The 21,352-nt window shown below is 35.8% G+C and overlaps 2 protein-coding genes across 2 annotated transcripts in view; one reads left to right on the forward strand and one right to left on the reverse strand.

Annotated features, from left to right (window-relative positions):
* RECQL5 (ATP-dependent DNA helicase Q5) overlaps positions 1-6,610 on the forward strand; it is a 34,551-nt gene extending 27,941 nt beyond the window's left edge. Inside the window, exons 12-15 of the mRNA XM_035733064.2 lie at positions 71-682; positions 2,026-2,127; positions 4,427-4,496; positions 5,628-6,610. Coding sequence (XP_035589598.2) covers positions 71-682; positions 2,026-2,127; positions 4,427-4,496; positions 5,628-5,755 — 912 coding nt within the window. The 3' untranslated portion in view covers positions 5,756-6,610. The remainder of the gene's footprint in view (positions 1-70; positions 683-2,025; positions 2,128-4,426; positions 4,497-5,627) is intronic.
* Positions 6,611-8,829: 2,219 nt separating this feature from the next.
* METTL16 (Methyltransferase-like protein 16) lies at positions 8,830-20,722 on the reverse strand. The gene is made up of 7 exons (XM_051213391.1): positions 20,510-20,722; positions 18,009-18,311; positions 17,788-17,895; positions 16,817-17,084; positions 15,891-16,050; positions 13,806-13,943; positions 8,830-9,813 (listed from the first exon to the last, which is right to left on the reverse strand). Exons 2-7 carry the CDS (start codon positions 18,289-18,291, stop codon positions 9,001-9,003), a joined length of 1,770 nt encoding a protein of 589 aa, XP_051069367.1. The 5' UTR covers positions 18,292-18,311; positions 20,510-20,722; the 3' UTR covers positions 8,830-9,000.
* Between the last annotated feature and the right edge of the window lie 630 nt (positions 20,723-21,352).

Below are 21,352 nucleotides of genomic sequence, written 5' to 3' on the forward strand. Positions count from 1 at the left end.
ATATTCGCACTAATAAAAATTCCTAATTCATTCTTTCTTCGACGCTTTTTTAAAAATAATACTCTTCAAGAGTTCTCCAGACCTTAGTGATGATGATGATGATGACAACAATGGAAAAGAAATAAAACGACATCCACAACTAGATCCAGTAATGAAAGGGAACGAAGAATTATCAAACTACGAGGTTACCCGTGATCATGTACGAATTGTAAGATCTGATGAGGTCAAACATGACATCAATGACAATGATAATATTGACTATAAGTCGAAATCATACCATACCATACCACAAACAGGATCTATACCAGAACTTCTTATTGAACCTGAGAAGCGTCTAGTTTACTTTTGGGAGCAAGGTAATAAAACTGACAGTCGCTCAATCCCTAGAAATACTGCTGTCATTACCACTAATATCACTAATAATACTACTTCTGCATCCATCGTATATACTACTAATCCGAATGGCATTACTACTACTAATACTGTTTCCACAACTATCAGTACTATAAATGCTCATATTTATGAACGTGACCTGGTCAATCCGTTTCCGACTCATATTCAAGAAGATATTACTAATATCCCTGTTGACAAACAAATTCATCATAAACATAGACTGGTTAATCCTCGTGCAATCGTGTCAATTCCGACAAAAACACGGCATACTGAGCCAAACAAGGAAATTGTAAGTTTTATCATTCTTTTTTTTTTATCATAATTTCTCTGTTTAAGCGACGATTTTTTAAAGCTATCTTGTCGTCATTGTATGATTTCAGTTCTATGATGATGATAAACGATTGTCTGTATCCTCGTCTTTAGTATAAAACAATTCTATCTCTGTTCAAAATTTTATTTATTGAATAAAGTATATCATATTGCTAGACATATATAATACTAATCACTCACGCTTCCTACACTAGAAAATTTGTCATTTTATGCTCCGTAACAATTAACGAATAACGTTAAACATAAGAAAATATTTGTATGTTTATCAAGAATTGTGAGTATACCGTCGAAGTTGATATTGTGCAGATTTGCATTTCTAAAATTTAATACTTGACTATGGATGATGTTAAAAGATTGCCCATATTCGATTGTAGTTGTTATAATCACAAAGTAATCAATTTTAAAGTAAGAAAATATTAATTTAATGCAAAACAAAATAAAAACGTTACATCTAACCATGTAGTGAAATCTCATATTGTTCTGTCGGAATTACTCTCTTCCTTTAGTTATTCATCACTAAACACATTACGAAAACTTGTTTTCAATTAGTCTGATGTCGTCCGGCTCAATGAATAGTACCAATCTACTTATATATTAGATATTGATTATATATTTAGTGTTAGATATTACTGTATGAGTTATATACGATATCTAATATCAATGTTAGATGCTTGTATTATCTTGCTGCAAATAGCTATGATTATTTTTCTGTATTTATATTTTATGCTAAACTTTTACCTCCTTTCTTGTACTAATTATGTAATTCAATTCATTCGAATTTCTTTCTGACGATAACTTTCTGGTGCGTATCAGATCAGGTATTTCTTTTTCGATTTGTCTACAGTCAGTAATGTGATATAATAGCAAAAATTAAAAAAAAAAACAATTTGGTAACACTCGCTAATAGATACGAGATTATACGACCAGTAGATAATACACTAGGTCACATGGACTCATGTGCTCAATATTCGATCAAAGATTGGAAATCAAATATAGACCAGACAAGTAGTCAACACAGAGTGAATCCAGAATAAAATTACAATAAAATATGATATAACATATTTACTATCTTCATATCTGCCTTTCTTCTTTCACTATTCAGTAAAAACTCATTCTCGCTTGACGTATAACAATCCCGCGCTCAAAAATATGTCATAGTTTAATTGATTTTGACACACAACTTCTCATCATTCTGCAGACTAAATTACTCTAATATTTCTGGCCTGTAGAAAGAGAAATTATTACTTTAAAAGAAGATTCTGTTCGATTTGACACTATTATTGTTTCCTTTTCTCTATGTAGAATTCTGCATCTACTGAAATGAATTCATCTACTGCTGAATTAGCCAAACAAGTAGTAGCTTCTCTGTCACGTCATTTTGCCAAAGGTTTATTCAAAAACAAAGTAAATTGTCTTGTTTTTTTAACGGTGATTTGAAGAAATATTTTTAAATACATGTTTAGGCCTAGGTACGATCCACTCCAAGCACATTTATTAATTTACACAACAAGGGATTGACTTTACGGCTGATTTTCTCCCTAAAGGTCGGTGATATAACTTACAGTATGTGGAATATACAGTTTTTTAATCGTGTATGCACTAAAAAAGTACAGAGCTTTCTAAATAATCTAAGTGACAATGTGAAAATTGTTCACACCATAAATATTCATTTTTCTAATTAGGAATTTTACATTGCATTGCAAATTTTTCTAGTTAATGATTATAAATTGATATAAGTCTTCTATTGGTTATCACCTACTTTTCTTGTATAAACTTATAGTATGACCGTTTTCATTAAACGTTAATATCATAATTAACGAGGGCGGCCTGCTTGAGCATCTGGGCTACCTGTTCCTGCCATCTAGATATTTCAACAAGTTATCTATTTTTGTTTGTTTTAATATATCATGTTTATTAATCGCATGACCTATTCTGCTGCGTTTCTGAAAGGTGTACAACCTTTCGTTGTCAAAGTTACAAAAAACTCAATAAGAGCCAACATGGTTGCTGGCAATATACAGCGAAAGGAATGCACATTATTCAGATGTTCATTTACTGAACTGCTAACATCTAACTGGCGATCACTCAATATTTATCGCCAGGACCGACCAAGGAGAAAGAAACGGAAACTTGTTGAAATACTTTGTGCTGAGAATTCTATATTGTACCAAAAATATAATATTGAATAAAGCTGATAATAATAATAATAATAACTAAGCAATAATCACTTTTACCTTCATCAAAGAATGAAATCCTGCGTCGGTAATTAAACTAGCATTTTATGTCATACACACTACCTTAATACAAAATCCTGTTTTTGAAAAATTTCAGTCATTCAGTTAGTATATAGAAGTAGATAGGGAGATGCAACAGCCATCCGAAATCACACACAAGGATCATTCGGTCTCACTTATAACAGTTCTCAGTAACCCATAAAAATATCTGTAATTGGTGAGGAAGCTTTAGAATAAACAAAAAGACGCGTATGTAGATACAGGATAGATACGTATACAATGACTGGATATTCTAATTTCCAAGGAACATAACGGAAAATAAGTGTATCTTGTTATGGGCAATACTGAGTTTTTAACTAAGAGATGTTAGCATTTTTAAAACTGTAAATCAGGAAATTCTCAGCTCTTTACACAACTGTAATTCTTCCAGTTGATAAATAACTTCATGGAGTGAATAATGCTATATATACATATTCCTAAGTGGATTTAGTTGGTTTTGCTTGGAAAAAGGATAATTGTTCGTCACTATGTTGATAAATGAGTTTATTTACTGTTAGTTGGTTTAAACGGACTTCAACTTGACGATAGGTTTGAAAGTGTCGACCACATGGTGCTTCTAAAACAAATTGTGACTGAATTGAGTATTCAAAAGATTCTCTGTCTGTAACAATAATTAATTCTAAATTCTGGCATCATTTTATTTTTGCAAGTCATATAATTTCAGCTATAATATATGGTCTGCGTGATTTTAGTAATAACGTAAAGATAATTGTTGTACATCGTTTATGATACTTTTATCAATGAAATCAAGCTGTTATTACACTCACAGCCATTAAATACACTAATCCACAAAACTTTGGTGGTAGATTTATAATTGCCTCGACTTCCACGCTAAAGTTTTAGGTATGCCTTAATTTTCATTACATGTGTAACTTACGTATACCCTGGAATCTAAATGTACCCATATATTTGTTTGGTAGATACAAAAATGAAATATAAATTTCGGAAAAAAGAAAATATATGCATAATAATCAATTATCAGATTGTTTTGAACTATTCTGAGGATGATACAATCGTTACTCCGAATCCCAAAGCGGATTCGTACCTAATAAAACTACTTTCTCGGTATATAGATACAAAATGTGAAAACTAACTTTTCTAAGAATACATTTACTGTCTCGAGGAAATAAAAACTTATGAACAAGCACTTTTGGTTAAATAGTACTTATATAGCGTTGGGAAATATATGATAATCACCTTATTAAAAGCAATGTGGACCTCAATAACTGATAGGAAAAGAAAGAAACAACAAGCAATGTTTCGTGTTTTTATAATTACGATATCGTCCAATTTATAAGTTGATAATAGTAACCTGATATTTGTCACTACTTCGACAGAGATTATTTTTAGTCATGAATTCAATACAATAATAGGGATCTGTTTGATGTATTTTTTTATGTATACTGTAGGATGCATTCAAATCGGTCGCCAAGAAATTGACTCGAAAGCTGCTCACACATCATGAAGTCGACATATTCAGTAAGATTCTCTTCCTATTTTTTGTTTTTATTATTTGAATATGTCCAGTATGTAGACAAAATATTACTGTATACTCTTGTATAGAGTTATCACCAGGATACGATTGAATAAGCTGACCGCTAAAATATGTAAACTGTCCTCCTTCAGAAATTTTAACTGAAGGTCAAAGAAAGTTCAAACATTTTAAAATGACAGTAGTTGCAATATGTTAGAGCCTGTCAAAACAAATTATACTCACTAATTATTTCCGTATGCGAAGGATTCTTTGTGTCAAACTGATTACTAGTTAAATTAATTGGTTCATAGTATTTGAATTATAGTACGAACTAAGAATCCCAGAAATAACGCAATCGAATCAAGAAGTACTAGGTAAGCACGAACGAATGTAATGTATTTGGAATTCTAAGTCAAGCATTCAACAAGTACAAATGAATCATTAGTTCATTCAAACACCACAATATTATGTAAACTATGCTAAAGAATAATACATAAACTGTCAGTGTCAAAGGCATATGAACGCAAAAATTTATTATTCGTATAAGTTGGCAAAAGGATCCACCGTAAGGTTCAGCCTAGTGGAGATGATGTTTCAATAAATTATATCATCTTGAAACGTCAATTTTAGTGGATCCCATACGGAGTACTATCTGTTGAAGTATATACCAGGTAAAAAAGTAAAAAAGGATTGATTTATGATATTGCATTTTAAGTATGATTGTATCGAGTTGGGATTCGCTGCCATTGCGATCTTATAAATCAAGTAACTCAGTAACCGCATATATTAACGAACATAGCTCATAAAGAAAACCAGTAGCAAACTGGGTGTAGTTTCGTTTTAGGTTACCTTATCAATAGTAGGATTCACTTACTGAATGAACCGAATCACTCATGGTATTCAAAATATGTCATCATAAAATTTATCATCTTACTAATTTCCAAATGATTATCCTCTCACTGTATTATTATCATTTCATTTCGTTTGACGCCTTTATTGATAGCTTTATCGATCCTGTCCAATGACTAACAAATAGATTGATGCTCTTTTCATTCTAAACTTATGACATATTTGCTTAAAAAGTATTACCTCGTGATTTTTGTCATTCAGTTTTCTCCACAAAAATAAATTTTCAGCTAAATCAAGATTAGATCAATTGATCGATCAATTATTGATACATTTCGTGGAGACAAAAACACAAATTCAAGTCGCAGATGATATTGACTGGAGTAGATTAGCTGGGATATTTTTAAGGCTACCGTGAGTAAAACGCGGCCGATAAGATTAAAAGGTGATTTGAAAGAATACCCTTCATTTTCTTTAAATGAAATTAATTCTTGTTCTTCTATATGCAGTAACACCTTATAGGTCTACACAAACAAATGCACTTGCATATACCTACACAAACATATTGTGATAAGTACCAATCACTTTTAGACTAACCAGAAATCATTTGATTTGTTTAAAATCTCACCCAAGCTAATCCCTAGAGTTGAATGATTATCTATTTTCTTCCTGTGTGCACTAACAAATGCACTTGCACATGCCTTGTATCCCTCTCTTACTCTTTGTTCCATCTTTCGTCCTGTGTAAGTAATGATTTTTGTTCATTTTATGCCTTACAAAAATTAGTTATTTCACCTACCTTCGTAGTTCTTTTCTCTTCTAAATAAGCAAACGATCGATCTATATAGAACCATATTTTTTTAATACAGAGTAATCACATGAAGCTGACATGAAAGTTTCTGTACCGGACAACATTTGTAAAATACGAGAAAAAAATCTGAATACATATTTTTTGGAAATGTTTTTTCCTCTATCCACACAAGACGTTCTTTCTGCAATATCAAATATTCTAGATAAATGTTTCTACTTCTTACAAAGATTATTATCCATAAATTACGTGAATCTGATCGATTCTTTTAAATAAGGCAATTGCTAATCAGTTTCACGTTATACTTGCACATAAACGTTAATCAATAGAATACTTTAGTTTTTTCTCATCGAATAAGTATGGGATGTACTGGAGAGTTAGTCGCTTAAATATGAATGTAACTCACTTACCAATTAAATGTCATGGGCTCAAAATACTGAGGGATCAACAATATGCTCGACATTGCAGGTAGCCTTGCTGACAAGTTGCAACTATCACAAAACGTAGGTCCGGAGTTTCCTGTGGACTACCACCTAACATCAAGTAGATGTTTATGCACTCAACATTGAGCCATATTGTATGAAGACTTGCGATACTGCTATCCAGCTACTCAAACTGAATTAGGTAGACCAGGGTTCTTACGGGAAAGCTAATGTATGAAACCTGATTTGTTCAACCACTAAGCGACTTTTTCAAAGACTCAACTGCTGAAGTTAGATAATATTAACAAGCTACACTAAATTAATCAAAAAATCCGTCTAACTCACCTAAAATCTAAATAAAAATTACAATACCCCTGAGCTTAATATTATTTGTGGTAATAACTCATTTCGTTGCCTTCAAACGAACAAGGTCAATTACGGTAAGGAAAACATTCAATGCATCTTATTTAAAAAATAGTATCACCCGAACTAGTTTGTTTCCAGTAAAATCTGGTTAGTCGGGACAATATTAAGTGATAGCTATAGATATGAGTGATATTTTGGACAAAAATTAAATTTGTTTGTTTTGTGTGAAGTCTATTAATTAGGCAACCCATGATCTAAAATTCCACCCAAATAACTGATTTTCCCGTTAGGATCACCTTTGCAGATCATACAAGTATCATACGTGGAACCACGGTAAAATGCTATACCATTTAGGGCCGATTTTACACCATTTACACGTAACTATGAACATATCCGATCAGAATCGCATCGATCTTTTCTGGAGCATAATTAGATGGTATTTTATGTTCAAAACTTGTCCAGGATAACCATCCCGGACATACTTTAAGCAGTGTCTATTATCAGTCATTAAACAATAAATTATTGTAGCATACCCACTAGACATTACAAACTATAATTATTCGGATTATACCGTATTATTTTTAACATTAGACATAGTATGAAGGAATTTGAAAAATCTTTGCTCCTACTGGTGGTAAACTAATTATAAACTTCAGCTTGAGACTCAGGTTTGTCACAGAACAACCCAAAAGATCGAATCCTTTACTATATCAGCAAACATCTACCAAATCAACTAAGGATAAACTCTATTTAGAAGAGTGGAGATACACTGTGGAAATGAAGATATCTGGCAACTTTTTCCGGAAGAACGGATATACGCGCAACTTTATCAAAGAACTAAGTGTGGAAGGTAGCGAACGGATGATCCTAACACATATTAAAGACAGCGAATACAACCAGATTAAAAAGACGTCATTCACAACTCAGCTAAATCAATTCTATGCTAAACGAAATAACAGAGGACGACAAGCCGAACAACTGCGAAATATACTACCCCGACTTTGAAAATCATTACATCAGCCAGAGCGACCGCTCTTTTGATAGTTCTCTAAATAAACACTCATTGGCTATCAAACACTATGATACATCTTCACTTACATCAACACATGTAGGCAACTTTAAGGCTCTACTAGGAGGAACTTGAAATATTGAACAATAACAAAACACGAGTTTCTAGGGCCTTGATACTAAATTAGAAAAGTCACAAACAACTATAAGATCAAGGGCGGACAATCAGCGTAAATGTGCAGACGTTGGGACGTATCGGCAACAATCAGTCAACTCCAAGGTCTACGTGACAAGATGCTAGTCACTCAGAGAATTCCTTACAGCTCACTTCTAACTGAGGTTTGTAATGACTTTGTTTTGGATGGCAATGAAAGCGTCGCGACTTAAACGCCCAAAGCAAAGAGCACAATTTCAGGAAAACTATTCTCTTCAACTACAAATCTCGGCCAACTTACCACCAGTAATCGATTGAATACCCTCTGTCAATCATTTTATTTGCTCTACGTTAAAAACCCTATCAGAATAACGTGTAGAATGTGAATGTTTCTTAATTATTTCCTCAGGATTCAACAAAATGCAACTCGTAGGCAATTAAATATAAGTTCAGTCAACACCCAAACGACTTCCCCAGCAAAGCGTGTCCAAAAAGATTTCGGTTCTACCTAGCAATCTGAATGAAAATATCGATTGTCTTCTGTATATCTACTTTGCTATTATGACAATATGCATGGTGACTGACATGATATACAAAGCGTTCGCCATTAACAGTGTCGACTTGGTGGGGCAGTTTTTTACTGTTAAGTAATCTATAATGTTAGAAAAATGGAATCGCTGATTACTACTGTAACATATACATTATTTCACCTCAAAATGATGAAAAATCACTGCTTATTTTATGAAGCTTGGTGTATTTAATGTACAAAAATAATGACAATAGCATATGATAACACTACTTTGCTAGAAACATGTATACAAAATAAATGCAACTGCTTATTTACAAAAATACTTTATTTTCTTCCAGCCAGATATGGTGAAAAAAATGGAATATAGAGTAGAACATCACTTCAAACGATTTTTTAAGTAAAATAAAATTTGATTAGCTGCCTCTCGACATGTCCCACTTATCCAAGCGATCTTTATCACCAATGGTCCATGTTCCTCTTCAGCAAGAATCACATCGTCATCATCACTAGCGTCTATATCACTTTTAACTTTCATAATTGTCTGACCACATTCAATGCTATCATTATGCATTACTTCGTCACTGTTGTTGATTCCATGTGGAAATAAAGATGATTTTGCATGTACGTCTTTAATAAATGAATCTGTGTTTAAATACTCAACAAATACATTGGCTTGAATCACATGTGAGCAAGTGTCGATAGCAGATGGTGATTCATTATTTGAACATGTATTAATTTTGTTAGCTGAAGCATTCTCACATTCATCTCCATCAAACCAAGCGTCTTCACCTTCTTCACAGATTTCATCATGAAGTGTTGCTCGCGTTCGTTTTGGTGGATTTACCAATTCCACCACAGAACTATTCAGTTTTGTCTCTGCTGTTGCTTGTGTGATTGATTCCGATGAATTATTCATTTCATCTGGGTTACTATCATGTACACGCTTTGAAGGATTTTTAAAACTGACCGTATTTGTGTTAAAACCGCATTCCATGGGATCTATTTCATTGGATACAGAATCATTATTAGTTGGATTTCCATTGTTTATCGTATCCGATTGTTGAGACATTAGAAGACGTTGAACTTCTCGTCGTTTACGCCTAGTATGGGTCCACGTATTTACTGTTGCTGTAATATTTAAATGCAGACCACCTAGTTCAGCACGATTTTTTTGATCTAATACTTTCATCTAAAAAGCCAAAGAAAAATAAGATAATATAGGGATTTATAAATAGTTCATCACGGTGAACGATTGTCAGTGTTTAATAACCAATGCGCTGAAATAATATAGAAGAGTAATTAAGAGAGACCATACGTTAATTGTGTTGACCAACACTAAAAAGTATGAAAGTTTCAGGTAATCTCTTACAAACGTCTAACAGCACTACAGCACGTTGTGCCACTAAGCTCAATAAACACATACGATGTCTGGGATGATAGAATTTGATTAGAATTAGACACCACAGAAGAATGATGACCATTGGGATAACTGAGTCTGTTATAATGTCATCCAATTCAAACCGGAAGTTCAATCAACTAATGTGTACCTGGCTTTTGGATATTTAATGACCATTAGTGACGAACACATCAGTCAAACGCAGCATAGGACTTGGTACTCACATACAACGGTTCGAGTTTCTACAACCCATTAGCAGAGCAAGTTAAAATTTTCGGGGCGAATCCCAAAATAATAGAGGTAGTAGCAACATCAGTGGTAATAGAGCATTGAAGATACGATTCGAGAAAACATAGATTGACGAAATAAGAAAATTATGAGGAATTCAAAAGATTAGGAGAAGAATGGATACACCTGCACCTTTACAAACGATTTTGAGCCATGTCATTCAAAGTCTCTAGCCACTGGCTACGATAATCACACGGACCCCGACCACATAGTCTACACCTATTAGCATAGCTCTCAGTCCAATCCATAATGACTTAATGTACCGATAGCATGCTTTAATTTCGCCGCTCAAAGCTTTTTTTCAAAATACTTCTACACCAGACAACATCGCCCGTCGATAATTGGGCATTAATAACATGTCCCGACCATCTTAGTTGATAAGGTCTTAATAACTACCGCATCAATCGAGTTGCCACTCTGACCTAGTACCCTATCACCAACACAGACACTGTTTACTCCGTGGTCCCAAAATACATGAAGAATACTTCGAAGATACCAATGATTGAATACCATTAACCTAAGAATATACCCTATTTATTAATGCCCATGATTCATACCCAGAAAGTAAAATGAAACGAACTGCTGGGCAGTAAACTCGCCCTTTGGTTGGGAGACGGGTATGTCGCAAAAGCCAATAGTTTTTGGATCCGTGTCGACACTTCGTCAGACACCAGACCATCAGTACAGATGAGATTCCCAAGATGAGTGAGGCGGTCGATGTGTTCAATTACTTCACTTTCTATCATTGTTGAGCAATCAATTGAATGGAACTCGTCATTATACATCAGCTTCCTAGACTATGAGAAATCGTTTGATAGTGTAGATAGGAGGACCTTATGCAATATGGTGTGCCTGAGGAAATCGTCAACATCATACGTAATTCATATGACGGACTACACTGAAAAGTCCTGCATGGAGGACAGCTGACAGATGCATCTCAAGTGACGACCGGTGTCAGACAAAACTCCTTACCCTTGGTTTGTCTTCTGGTAGTTGACTGGACTATGAAGACCTTCATATCTCAGGATAAACATGGGGTACAATGGACAGTTTGCATGCAACTAGAAGATTTGGACTTCACATATGATCTAGATCTTCTACTCCATTCACAACAACAAATGCAGGTGAAGATAGTCAGTGTAGCAGCAAGCCTCGACAAACACAAGAGAAAAACCAAGATCCTCAAATACAACACAGAGAGCATCAATCCAATCACTCTTGATGGATAAGCTCTAGAAGAGTAGAAACTTTCACGAACCTGGACAGTTGGAAGAGCTTCCGGTAATTACCGGATGCAGCTGCTGCTTTCAGCTCATTAGCACGCTCCGACCACCAGGCCTCTCGGTCCTTACTCAAGCTTTGCCCAATTTCATTACGTAACATCCTTCGTTTGTGGTCAAACTCACGGTCACCCGGAATAGACCGACGGGCTTCAATGAGTTGTAAGGAACCTGAAGAAACCCAGTGCTTATAAGCGGGACGTTTCGCGAACCCACAACTGACTGTACCCGCCATTTTCATGGCGTCATGCAATTGCAACCAATACTCATCTATACTTTTCGGTGGAATGATAGCTAGTCTATAAACTAGCTCGGTTCGATACTTACTAGCAACAGAAGTTGCAACCAGATTGCTAACATCAATCCGTTGGTGGCGGTCACTTCGCTGTCCACTGAAAAGTAAGGTAAGATTGGCGCAGACCAAAGCATGGTCAGAGTCCAGATAGGTACTCCAAAAATAGCGGCAGTCTTGTGCACAACCACGCCAGCGGTAGCTGATCGCGATGTGATCAATCTGAGTCCAGGCTTGAGATGCAGAGGGAGGACGCCAGGTGGCACATCGGCGATGACTGTGTCGAAAGTTAGTGCTAGCCAGAAACAGGTTGTGGTCTGTGCAGTTACAGTAGACGGTCCCCGTTATCTGACCTGCGACCAACAAGTCCCCATCGGCCACCTAAACAATCCTCCTCTGTGCCTAGACACCCGACCTGAGCATTCAAGTCTCCGGCTAGTACTACAATATCTGTCGAACGCACTTTCTGGAGAAGAACAGATAACTGGTGGTAAAACTCATCCTTGATTGCATCCGGGCTGCAATCTGTCGGAACATAGGCGGAGATGACGAAAAGACATCGTTCCTCACGCCGATTTCTTCTCACTTTGATGGAACTCTCTAATCTAACGGCACATAACCGACTGTTAATGGGGATCCAATCGATTAGTGCTGCCTCAGGTCTAGCACTTAGTTCGACACCAATGCCAGCAAGACCAGACGAAGATCCCACAGGGTCCCCGGATAAACGCACGTAAAACAAGCCTTTTGAAGCAACAGATGGAGAGCGAATTTGTAGTACTTCACCAGAGTCTTGAATACGGGTCTCGGATAGACAGCAAACATCAATATTAAGACTTTCCAAAGACATAGCCAGCCCTATCTGTTGTCCGACCTGCATAAGTGTGCGAACGTTGAAGGCAGCCAGTGTGAATGGTGCACGTGGTTTCAGAAAAACTGCTTCAGTATTCGTAATCGGTGGTAACATACAATTTTCAACCGGACAGTGACTCGAGAACGTTTAGATAGAGTCGACTTTCCACCAAAGACGAGCTGCTGTATAAGTCGAAAAAATAAGTATAGACAGAGTAGGAATAAAAGAGGGTGAATAATGTCGTAGTAAATAATAATAATAACAATAATAGTAATGATAATTTGAATCATTTGATTGTTATTCGAAGCGAGAAAAGTAGTTTCCATAGATATAGAGAGTTCATCATTTGCGTGTGGGCTGCGATACTGCCCGGGTGCCCAGACCGAAGCAAGTGATTTTCTTAGGGGGCCACACCCCGAGCCTTTGACCTAAAGGTCTAACCCACAGGTCAGTGGAGCATCGTAAGGAGATGCAGTCACATGGTAGCCGGTGACCGAAAATTGGTTCATACGCCATTTGTTCCCGCAGGATACTGGAGCCCATGTGCACCATTGGTTTGGGATCCGGTTACAGCGCCGGACATTCACTTTTCGTCCTCTCATTTTCGTAAACAACAGTAATGCCACGAGAAGGCAGTGAGTAGGACTTCCCCGGCAGAGGCTGTATACACGTGGCCGTGTGACAGTATTTCGAGAGGGAGGGCGGACCCACTCCACTCTCGGCCATACCAGGGCATTTGGGTCCAGAATCTTCAATACAAATGTAAAGACAGTTCTACTGTATGGAACTGAAAATAGAACTACTACAACCATAAAAAAGTACAAGTATTTATAAACACATGTCTACGTAAGATACTGAATGTCAGTTGGTCGGATACCATCAGCAACAGCCTACTGTCAAAGAGAACAAACCAGCTGCCAGCTGAAGAGGAAATTAGGAAAAGACGTTGGAGGTGGACAGGAAATACCGAGAGCAGAGTTGGATGGAGAATCCTGGTGGGTGACTTATGCTTTTTCAGGAGGAGTAATAGAAGTAATCATATCAAATTACTAAATAATTTCTTGAAACTTACACCTAATTGTTTAAATTCATATCTCAACCAGTCCAAAAGAGCATCAACTGTATTTTCAGGAAGACAAGATACTGAATCCGGCAGTTGCAGTGTTAATGGAGGACGTTCTAATTTACGAAGTCGACGGAAATCAGATTCCTTAAAGCAAAATTATAAAAATGTTTTTTAAGTCTAAATATGTTACCATGATTTTGAAAGGTCTAACTGTCTAACAATCAGAATTTATCTTCGACAAAAATGGCAACCGATTAATTCTTATTGAGGAAAGTAATGTGATAGTTGTTAGTGTACAAGGATCAAAGTGAATAAACTTCAACACAGGAAGTATGGGTTTATTCGAGTGGTATTAACGTGGTTGAATCACGAGAAACATTAATTGGAGGTTAAAATTAACATACAGTAGAACATTGCCCGAAGTGTTACTAGTTTCTTCATGTACAATGTGTTCAATGACATGAAAGAATAGCATTCACAAATAATCTCCAATTGTGTACGTCAGCTTTCATACACGTGCAAAATCAGGTTCATCAGAAAGACAAGGTGAGCATCTCTATAACTTACCGAGTATTGTACAAAGAAGTTACATTTCAGAGGTACCAGTAGTATCTTTAGTCTGACCGTGCAACACCTGCCAGGTACGTAACACAAGGCCGCATCCCAAAAAGTCAATAAACAGTATATTTGTACTGCAAAGAGATTCTCATTGATCATACAGACTAGGAGGCTTAAGTCATATGTTTGTATTAAACAATAAGTTAACTTTGTTGATAACAGAAGTGAAGAGAGTCAATGACTTCATTCAACCCTCTCTAAATATGATCACTATTCAGTAAGTTTACTACAAACAACTTTAATCTCATGTTCCTGTAATTTTTGTTATACACCGTAATAAGAGTATCACCAGTATTTCAGGACTATTCACTCAAATGTAAACTCCCTTGAAATTATTTTTATCTTAACCTGCATTACAACCAAATGTTTCTTAATACTGGTTTAAGTTTAGGATTAACTGGGCTTACCGGATAATATATATGGCTGAGGGAAATACAACAAAGCAATTAATGGACTGATTTTTTTTAAAACATGGTGTTTAATTTGTTTAAATTGATTAAAATTACCAATAGAATGAAGTGTCTTATTCAAGTATCCATTTAAATGAAATCAGTCTAGTTTGCAACAGTTGGTTTTGCTTCAACTATATATGCCAGTATTAGGTTTTGTAATCAAAAAACATGTGAGAAATGAAAGCAAATTCACCATACAATTCATTTGTGTCGAAATCGCCCAGTGAATATTGTTTAGTTTGAGTATAAAGAGTTAGATAATGGATGATTTATTTATTTGTTTTTATCTAAACACATAAACATTGGTAGAAGGAGGCACCAAATATATATGCGCCACATAAGTCATTCGATTTGTGTGAGAGCTGGGATACTACCCGGATGCCCAGACAGAAACAGGTGGTTTCCTTAGAGGGCCACACCCGGAGCCTTCGATCTAAAGGTCTAATTCACAAGGCAGTGGAGCATCGTAAGGAGATGCAGTCACATGGTAGCCGGTGACCAACAATTGATTCATACGCCATTTGTTCCTTCAGGATTCTGGAGCCCATGTGCACCATTGGTTTGGAATCAGGGTCTTCCAACTCCCCTAGGTGGATCCTCCGTGTCCACCAAGCCGGTTTAAGCACCGGACATTCGCTTTTCGTCCTCTCAATTTCGTAAAAAAAGCATCCCCGCCATGAGAAGGCAGTGAGTAGGACTTCCTTGGCAGTGGTTGTATGCACGTGGCCATATGAGAGCATTTCGTGAGGTAGAGCTGACTCTCCCCACTCTCGGCCGTACCAGGGCACTTAAGGGCATAAGTCAAGCTAAAACTATTCAACTAAATGTTAATTACATTAGGTCGGAATGTAAACAACCTAATTATAGTAAGAATACAAACATATTATCAAAGTATGATTGAATGAACAGTTTAACAAATAGTCTAACTCATCTGATAGCTGTTTCTTAGAAGGGAAATTACTTATCAAAAGCAACAAGGCGAGATAATTATCGGTTTACAAAAAAAGAAATGAAGACTTACAGGAAATTGAAAATTAGGAAGAAATGTCCACGCAACACCCCATCGCATTATACGACCTTGGCACATTTCATATACAGATATTTGAGTTATCTTAAATTTGTGTAATATTCGACGAACTGAAGAAACACTTGATTTTTTACCCAGCATAACTGTGAACACACTATAATTCAAATGAAAAACGAATATAATTAAAATTTTAGAGCAGAAATCTATGAGCGAAAGAAAAAGGTGCGGTCAGTGGATAAAGAGATGAAGTAAAACGTGTGAATCCAATATTTAAAATAACCCATTGTGTCATTGAATAAAAATAAACACAATCCAGTGAAGAAAATTTTCCTTTCGACGAAATCATTTACTTAAGCTATATATATATACCTTTTATTCATAAGGTTTAACTTATTTGGACGCTAATGATTTTCTAGTGTTTACGTATAAAAGATCAAATTAAAAACAGCTTTGACTGAAAGATGGATGGTTAAAAAGTCAAAAAATACCTAAGTTTTATTTATAAATGTACAGGTTTTATGAAGATTCTGTTCATCGTGGGTCGAAAACATCTGGAAGAAAATATCCACACATCTGACTAATGTACTTCGTGAAGGTTTTGTGAACCGTAAATTAAAAGTTGTACGGTTAATAGGTGATTTTAGAATAACACGCTGCTTACTAAGATTTTGCAGATACACAAAAGATAGATGACAAATATATTATCAATCCCAAAACAATAGTTAATCAGATGAAATGTATTTTAATTGAAACACGTCTACACAATGCTACTCAAATAATGGAACATTTTGATTTCCTTAGTGATTAGTATAAATACAAGTTCATGATAACGTTGAATGGTATGACAAAATCAAATATAAATCTCACTACATCTAATTACATGGCAAACAAGACTATTTTCACACTGAAAGTATACATACCCCACTCGAGTTGAATAACGAATACTATCACGGATTAAACGCATACAAAAGTACACTTCACCACCGACTGTTTGACTTTCATGCCTAGCAGCAGATGATATAGTTTTAGGTGGTGGCCTTTTAAGAGATCGACAGGTAGTAGATCCAACAGCATCTGATGTGTCACAGAAAAATGGAGGATTCGCCATTACAGCATCCAAATAAGTCGTATTTTGTTTATCACCAAAAACAACATCCAACGATGAGGTATTCTCAGTTATATGAAATACTACAAGGAAATCAGGGTGATTTAGATAAACAATTACTGAAAACTAACATTAAAATATCAAAAAATACACCAAAATGTTTTAAGGAAAACTAAAGAAAACTGCAAAAATCAGAGGTAACTTGCTTCACACCACTAACGAACGGAAAGTGAGTGCTTATCTCATCTAACCAATCTATATGCTTGATAACCATAAACGAAAATAGATATATAACAGACCTACGTAACCACCAAATGTAACAGCGATAATGAGATGCTTTACGGAGTACTTTACGAACATCATTCAGTGATATGTGAGGTCGAAAAGCCTATATTGGCCAACCATGATATTGTACTAAAGGCCAATATTTTGACAAAAGTAATGAACTATTCAGTTTATTGAAAAGGTTAAAACTCCTTGAGGACCTGGTTCCTGTCTCGGAGATAAACGTTTACCAAATGGTTATTCACATTTGGAGAACTATCAAGAACTAGTCACTAAAAAACCAAGTATTTATTGCACCATCCATCAAACTTCTAACATTTTAGAATGTATCTCTACAGATAATGTGGTTGATAACTGAATGGCAAAATTTCCGTGCTCATATTGTCTGACTTTGTTGCGTAAACTTCTGATTTTCAATGGCCCAATCAGATTTTTTACTTCACGAAGATATACAACAATAGGCTAATAGTAACGCACCTAACCAAGCGATATCCAACTTACATTTGATACTTTTGTTCAGATCGTTTTTCTCAACATTTTCTTTGGCCAAACGAAAGTTTCTGGTATCACTTTCTGTGCCGAAAAATTGCCATGAATTTTTCTTCGAACCTAACAAAGGATAAATACAAGATGCACCAACGCCGATATCCAAGATGCTTACAGGTTCGGAAAATCTTTGAAGATCTAATGTCTAGATAATTAACAAACAATCGATTACTTACTCTTCAGTAGGTCCTCTAACCATAAGATATAGTTCAAACGCAGCGGAACTGTTGGTATCAAACGATCGCCTGGAAAGTCTACGTTTAAACCAAAGTCATTCATCAACAACGCTTTGGACAAAGCAGACAAGTGAGATGGTATTCTAAAGTCAAGAACAACCCGGCCACATTCATCTTTTATCGCCACTGCATCGAAGAAATCGAACTTTGCAGCCAATTCTTTGAAATTCGGCTTTTTCTGTTTGTAAATATTTCGTTGGTGCATATATTTATTTAAAGCCATGAGGTGATTATACGAAATATCTAGAGCAAGAGAGATAGTAAAAAATTACGCGATATCAAAAAGTAATGCTCGGAATATCACCAATTTTAATAAATTGACTAACTGATGTTGCTAAAACCTGTGGAAATATAGAAACGAAAGATACACATGGAATAAGCGTAAATTCTTGATATTCGACTAGCTGAACAATATCATATTCACTACTTAAAACCACTTCGAACAAGAGCCACAGTGACTGTCAGTTAGGCAAGGTATTTCTACTGCACTTCCGTTATTTATTTTAAATAAAATCTGAAAAGGATACACATTTGGAAATATGTTTGGATTTAAAGACAAACTAGTATTTTGAATTATCTTCAATTCGACTAAACTTTGGATATCTTTAGATGGAACCCATTAAACGATTACGTCTTTCTTCGCTAAACAGTTATGGAATAACAACAAAATAGTCTACCACGGATAGCGATTATATAAGCAATGGCCAGCCATAAGCAACGTAGAATCTGGAACGGGAACATCGGTGCAAGTTTCCACGCCTTATCAGTACACAGAGATAAAACCATCAAATTAAATCCCAGAGTAGATGTAGTTACAGTACTAGCAGTGGCTGGAAACATTAGATAGACGATACGATACGAGAAAATATGGACTAGTGGATTAAAAATAAAAAGATCGAAAACGTAGTGGCAACGCCAGACAGTAAAGAATTGCGCGCGAAGGGGATTAGGAACGCAGTCTATGAAATTAATGTTGAATAAGCAGGTGAACAATTTATTCGCAGATTGGGTTGCTACGATGATAAGTACAACACTCCGGAAAAAAAGTTGATTGGCTTTTAGTCATTCGTTCTAACAAAAAGTTAAGGACAGTTATTATAAACCTTCCAAATTTTGGAAGAATTGAGTACGCTGTAACCAGAAGTGATATCAAGGGATTAATGTTAATGCATTAATTACAAGATTGTTTAGGGAATATCATTTAAGAATACTTAGACGGACTCTACTTTTAGTTTCTAAACTCTGAGTGTTACTAATTACATCACAATTGTTTATATTCATGTTTTCACTTATTCCTTTTCTTGTTGGGTGGAAACTCAAGTAAATACATTTACTCCAGAGCATATTGCTTGTGTATATGCTTTGTAACACACAAATTACTAGCTTATGATTAATTTAGTACGCAGACGTCTTCGCGTGTCCAAAGAGTAGACAATAAGTTGGTGCCAAAACTTTTAAGCTTCCCACATAAGCATGCTTAATGCTTCAGCAATGCCCTGGTACGGCCGAGAGTGGGGAGAGTCAGCTCTACCTCACGAAATGCTCTCATATGGCCACGTGCATACAACCACTGCCAAGGAAGTCCTACTCACTGCCTTCTCATGGCGGGGATGCTTTTTTTACGAAATTGAGAGGACGAAAAGCGAATGTCCGGTGCTTAAACCGGCTTGGTGGACACGGAGGATCCACCTAGGGGAGTTGGAAGACCCTGATTCCAAACCAATGGTGCACATGGGCTCCAGAATCCTGAAGGAACAAATGGCGTATGAATCAATTGTTGGTCACCGGCTACCATGTGACTGCATCTCCTTACGATGCTCCACTGCCTTGTGAATTAGACCTTTAGATCGAAGGCTCCGGGTGTGGCCCTCTAAGGAAACCACCTGTTTCTGTCTGGGCATCCGGGTAGTATCCCAGCTCTCACACAAATCGAATGACTTATGTGGCGCATATATATTTGGTACCTCCTTATACAAAAATCTATGTGTTTAAATAAATAAATGGAACCATGCAGCAATCATGATTACTGCATGATGGTTCTTCTTTTCTTTTATGCTCCTTCCCTTCGTTTTTTCTCTTATTCTCGTTGTTTTGTGTGGCGCATGTATATTTGGTGCCATCTTGTGCCAATATTTGTGTTCAAAAAAATAAATAAATAATCATGATTGCAAAGGCCATTAGGCCTATAACATCGCACTACCATAGAACGTCGAGCAATTTCCTGCCAGTGTTTAATATTGCAATTGCAATACGAAACATGTATATTCACCCGACAATTATACGTAGAAATATTTCCTAATGTTGATTGCCTCGGACTGTTTTATCAGTATTCACTTTGAAAGTATGCTTTGTAGTTTTTTTAGGGAAAGCTATGAACATATATATTTAAAAACTGAATCTGATGAGCTGCAAACCTAATTGTAACTCAGCAATAAACCAACCTTAAGAGCATGTTACCACCAAACCTAAACACTGCGCTGTTTTTATGTTCATTAAATTTTGAAGGGTTTTGAAAATCATAAAAAAGATGAGGTCTTAATAAAATTCACGCGTATAGTTGCCAATAAATATTTACCATATTAGTGTTTATTCATTCTCACTAATGCAAAAAGTATGGTCAAGTAATAATAATGTTTATGCACTACATAACTTACGTCGAAAGTCACCATCGAAGATATCTACTTTAAGAGATGGATAAGCCGAAAGCACCATAATGTCAGTCGACAAAAGTTTAGAAAAGAAACAAGGTTTTGGAATTGCCTCAACAACCAGACATCAGCGTTACCACTGTTAAAATTTTTTAGCATTCTGATCAATAGAAAACTATACGGTATTACCTAGAGATAGATTGTTTTTGAGCACCGGTTTGGTGGTTGGCACTAGCATTAATTTCATTCACTTGTTGCATTAAATTTTTCACGAGTATGAGGAGAAAACCAGTCGAAAAAAAATGTGAATGAATCAATACGTATTATCTAACTGGAATATATATATATATATATGACTGAACTTAGTAAAAGCCAACTCCAGATCCGAAAATATCTGACGGTTATACTGTCAATACCTTTGGATATCTGTCTACGGTGTTAACTCACGTCGATATAAAATAAAATGAAATACAACTTTTGTCTCTTGACAAACGTCATGTGAAAACTGCTGTTATTCTGAAGTAGTTTACTTCTAAGTAATTAGTCGGACGCAGACGTTCCGAGATTTATCACATGTACAGACATATAAGGTGGATGAAAAATATCCATGTAATATGTACAACTTTTTAATAGGTT

Source organism: Schistosoma haematobium, chromosome 3 (assembly GCF_000699445.3).
Source record: "Schistosoma haematobium chromosome 3, whole genome shotgun sequence".
Classification (NCBI taxonomy): Eukaryota; Metazoa; Platyhelminthes; class Trematoda; order Strigeidida; family Schistosomatidae; genus Schistosoma; species Schistosoma haematobium.

Excerpts from the sequence above, each read along its gene's own strand:
- METTL16 (XM_051213391.1), bottom strand. The coding sequence starts at position 18,291 with ATGGCTTTAAATAAATATATGCACCAACGAAATATTTACAAACAGAAA. Across the intron at positions 17,085-17,787 it reads TCTGAACAAAAGTATCAAAT|TATTTCATATAACTGAGAAT; the intron begins GTAAGTTGGATA and ends ATTTCCTTGTAG. Across the intron at positions 13,944-15,890 it reads TTCCTAATTTTCAATTTCCT|GAATCTGATTTCCGTCGACT; the intron begins GTAAGTCTTCAT and ends TTTTGCTTTAAG.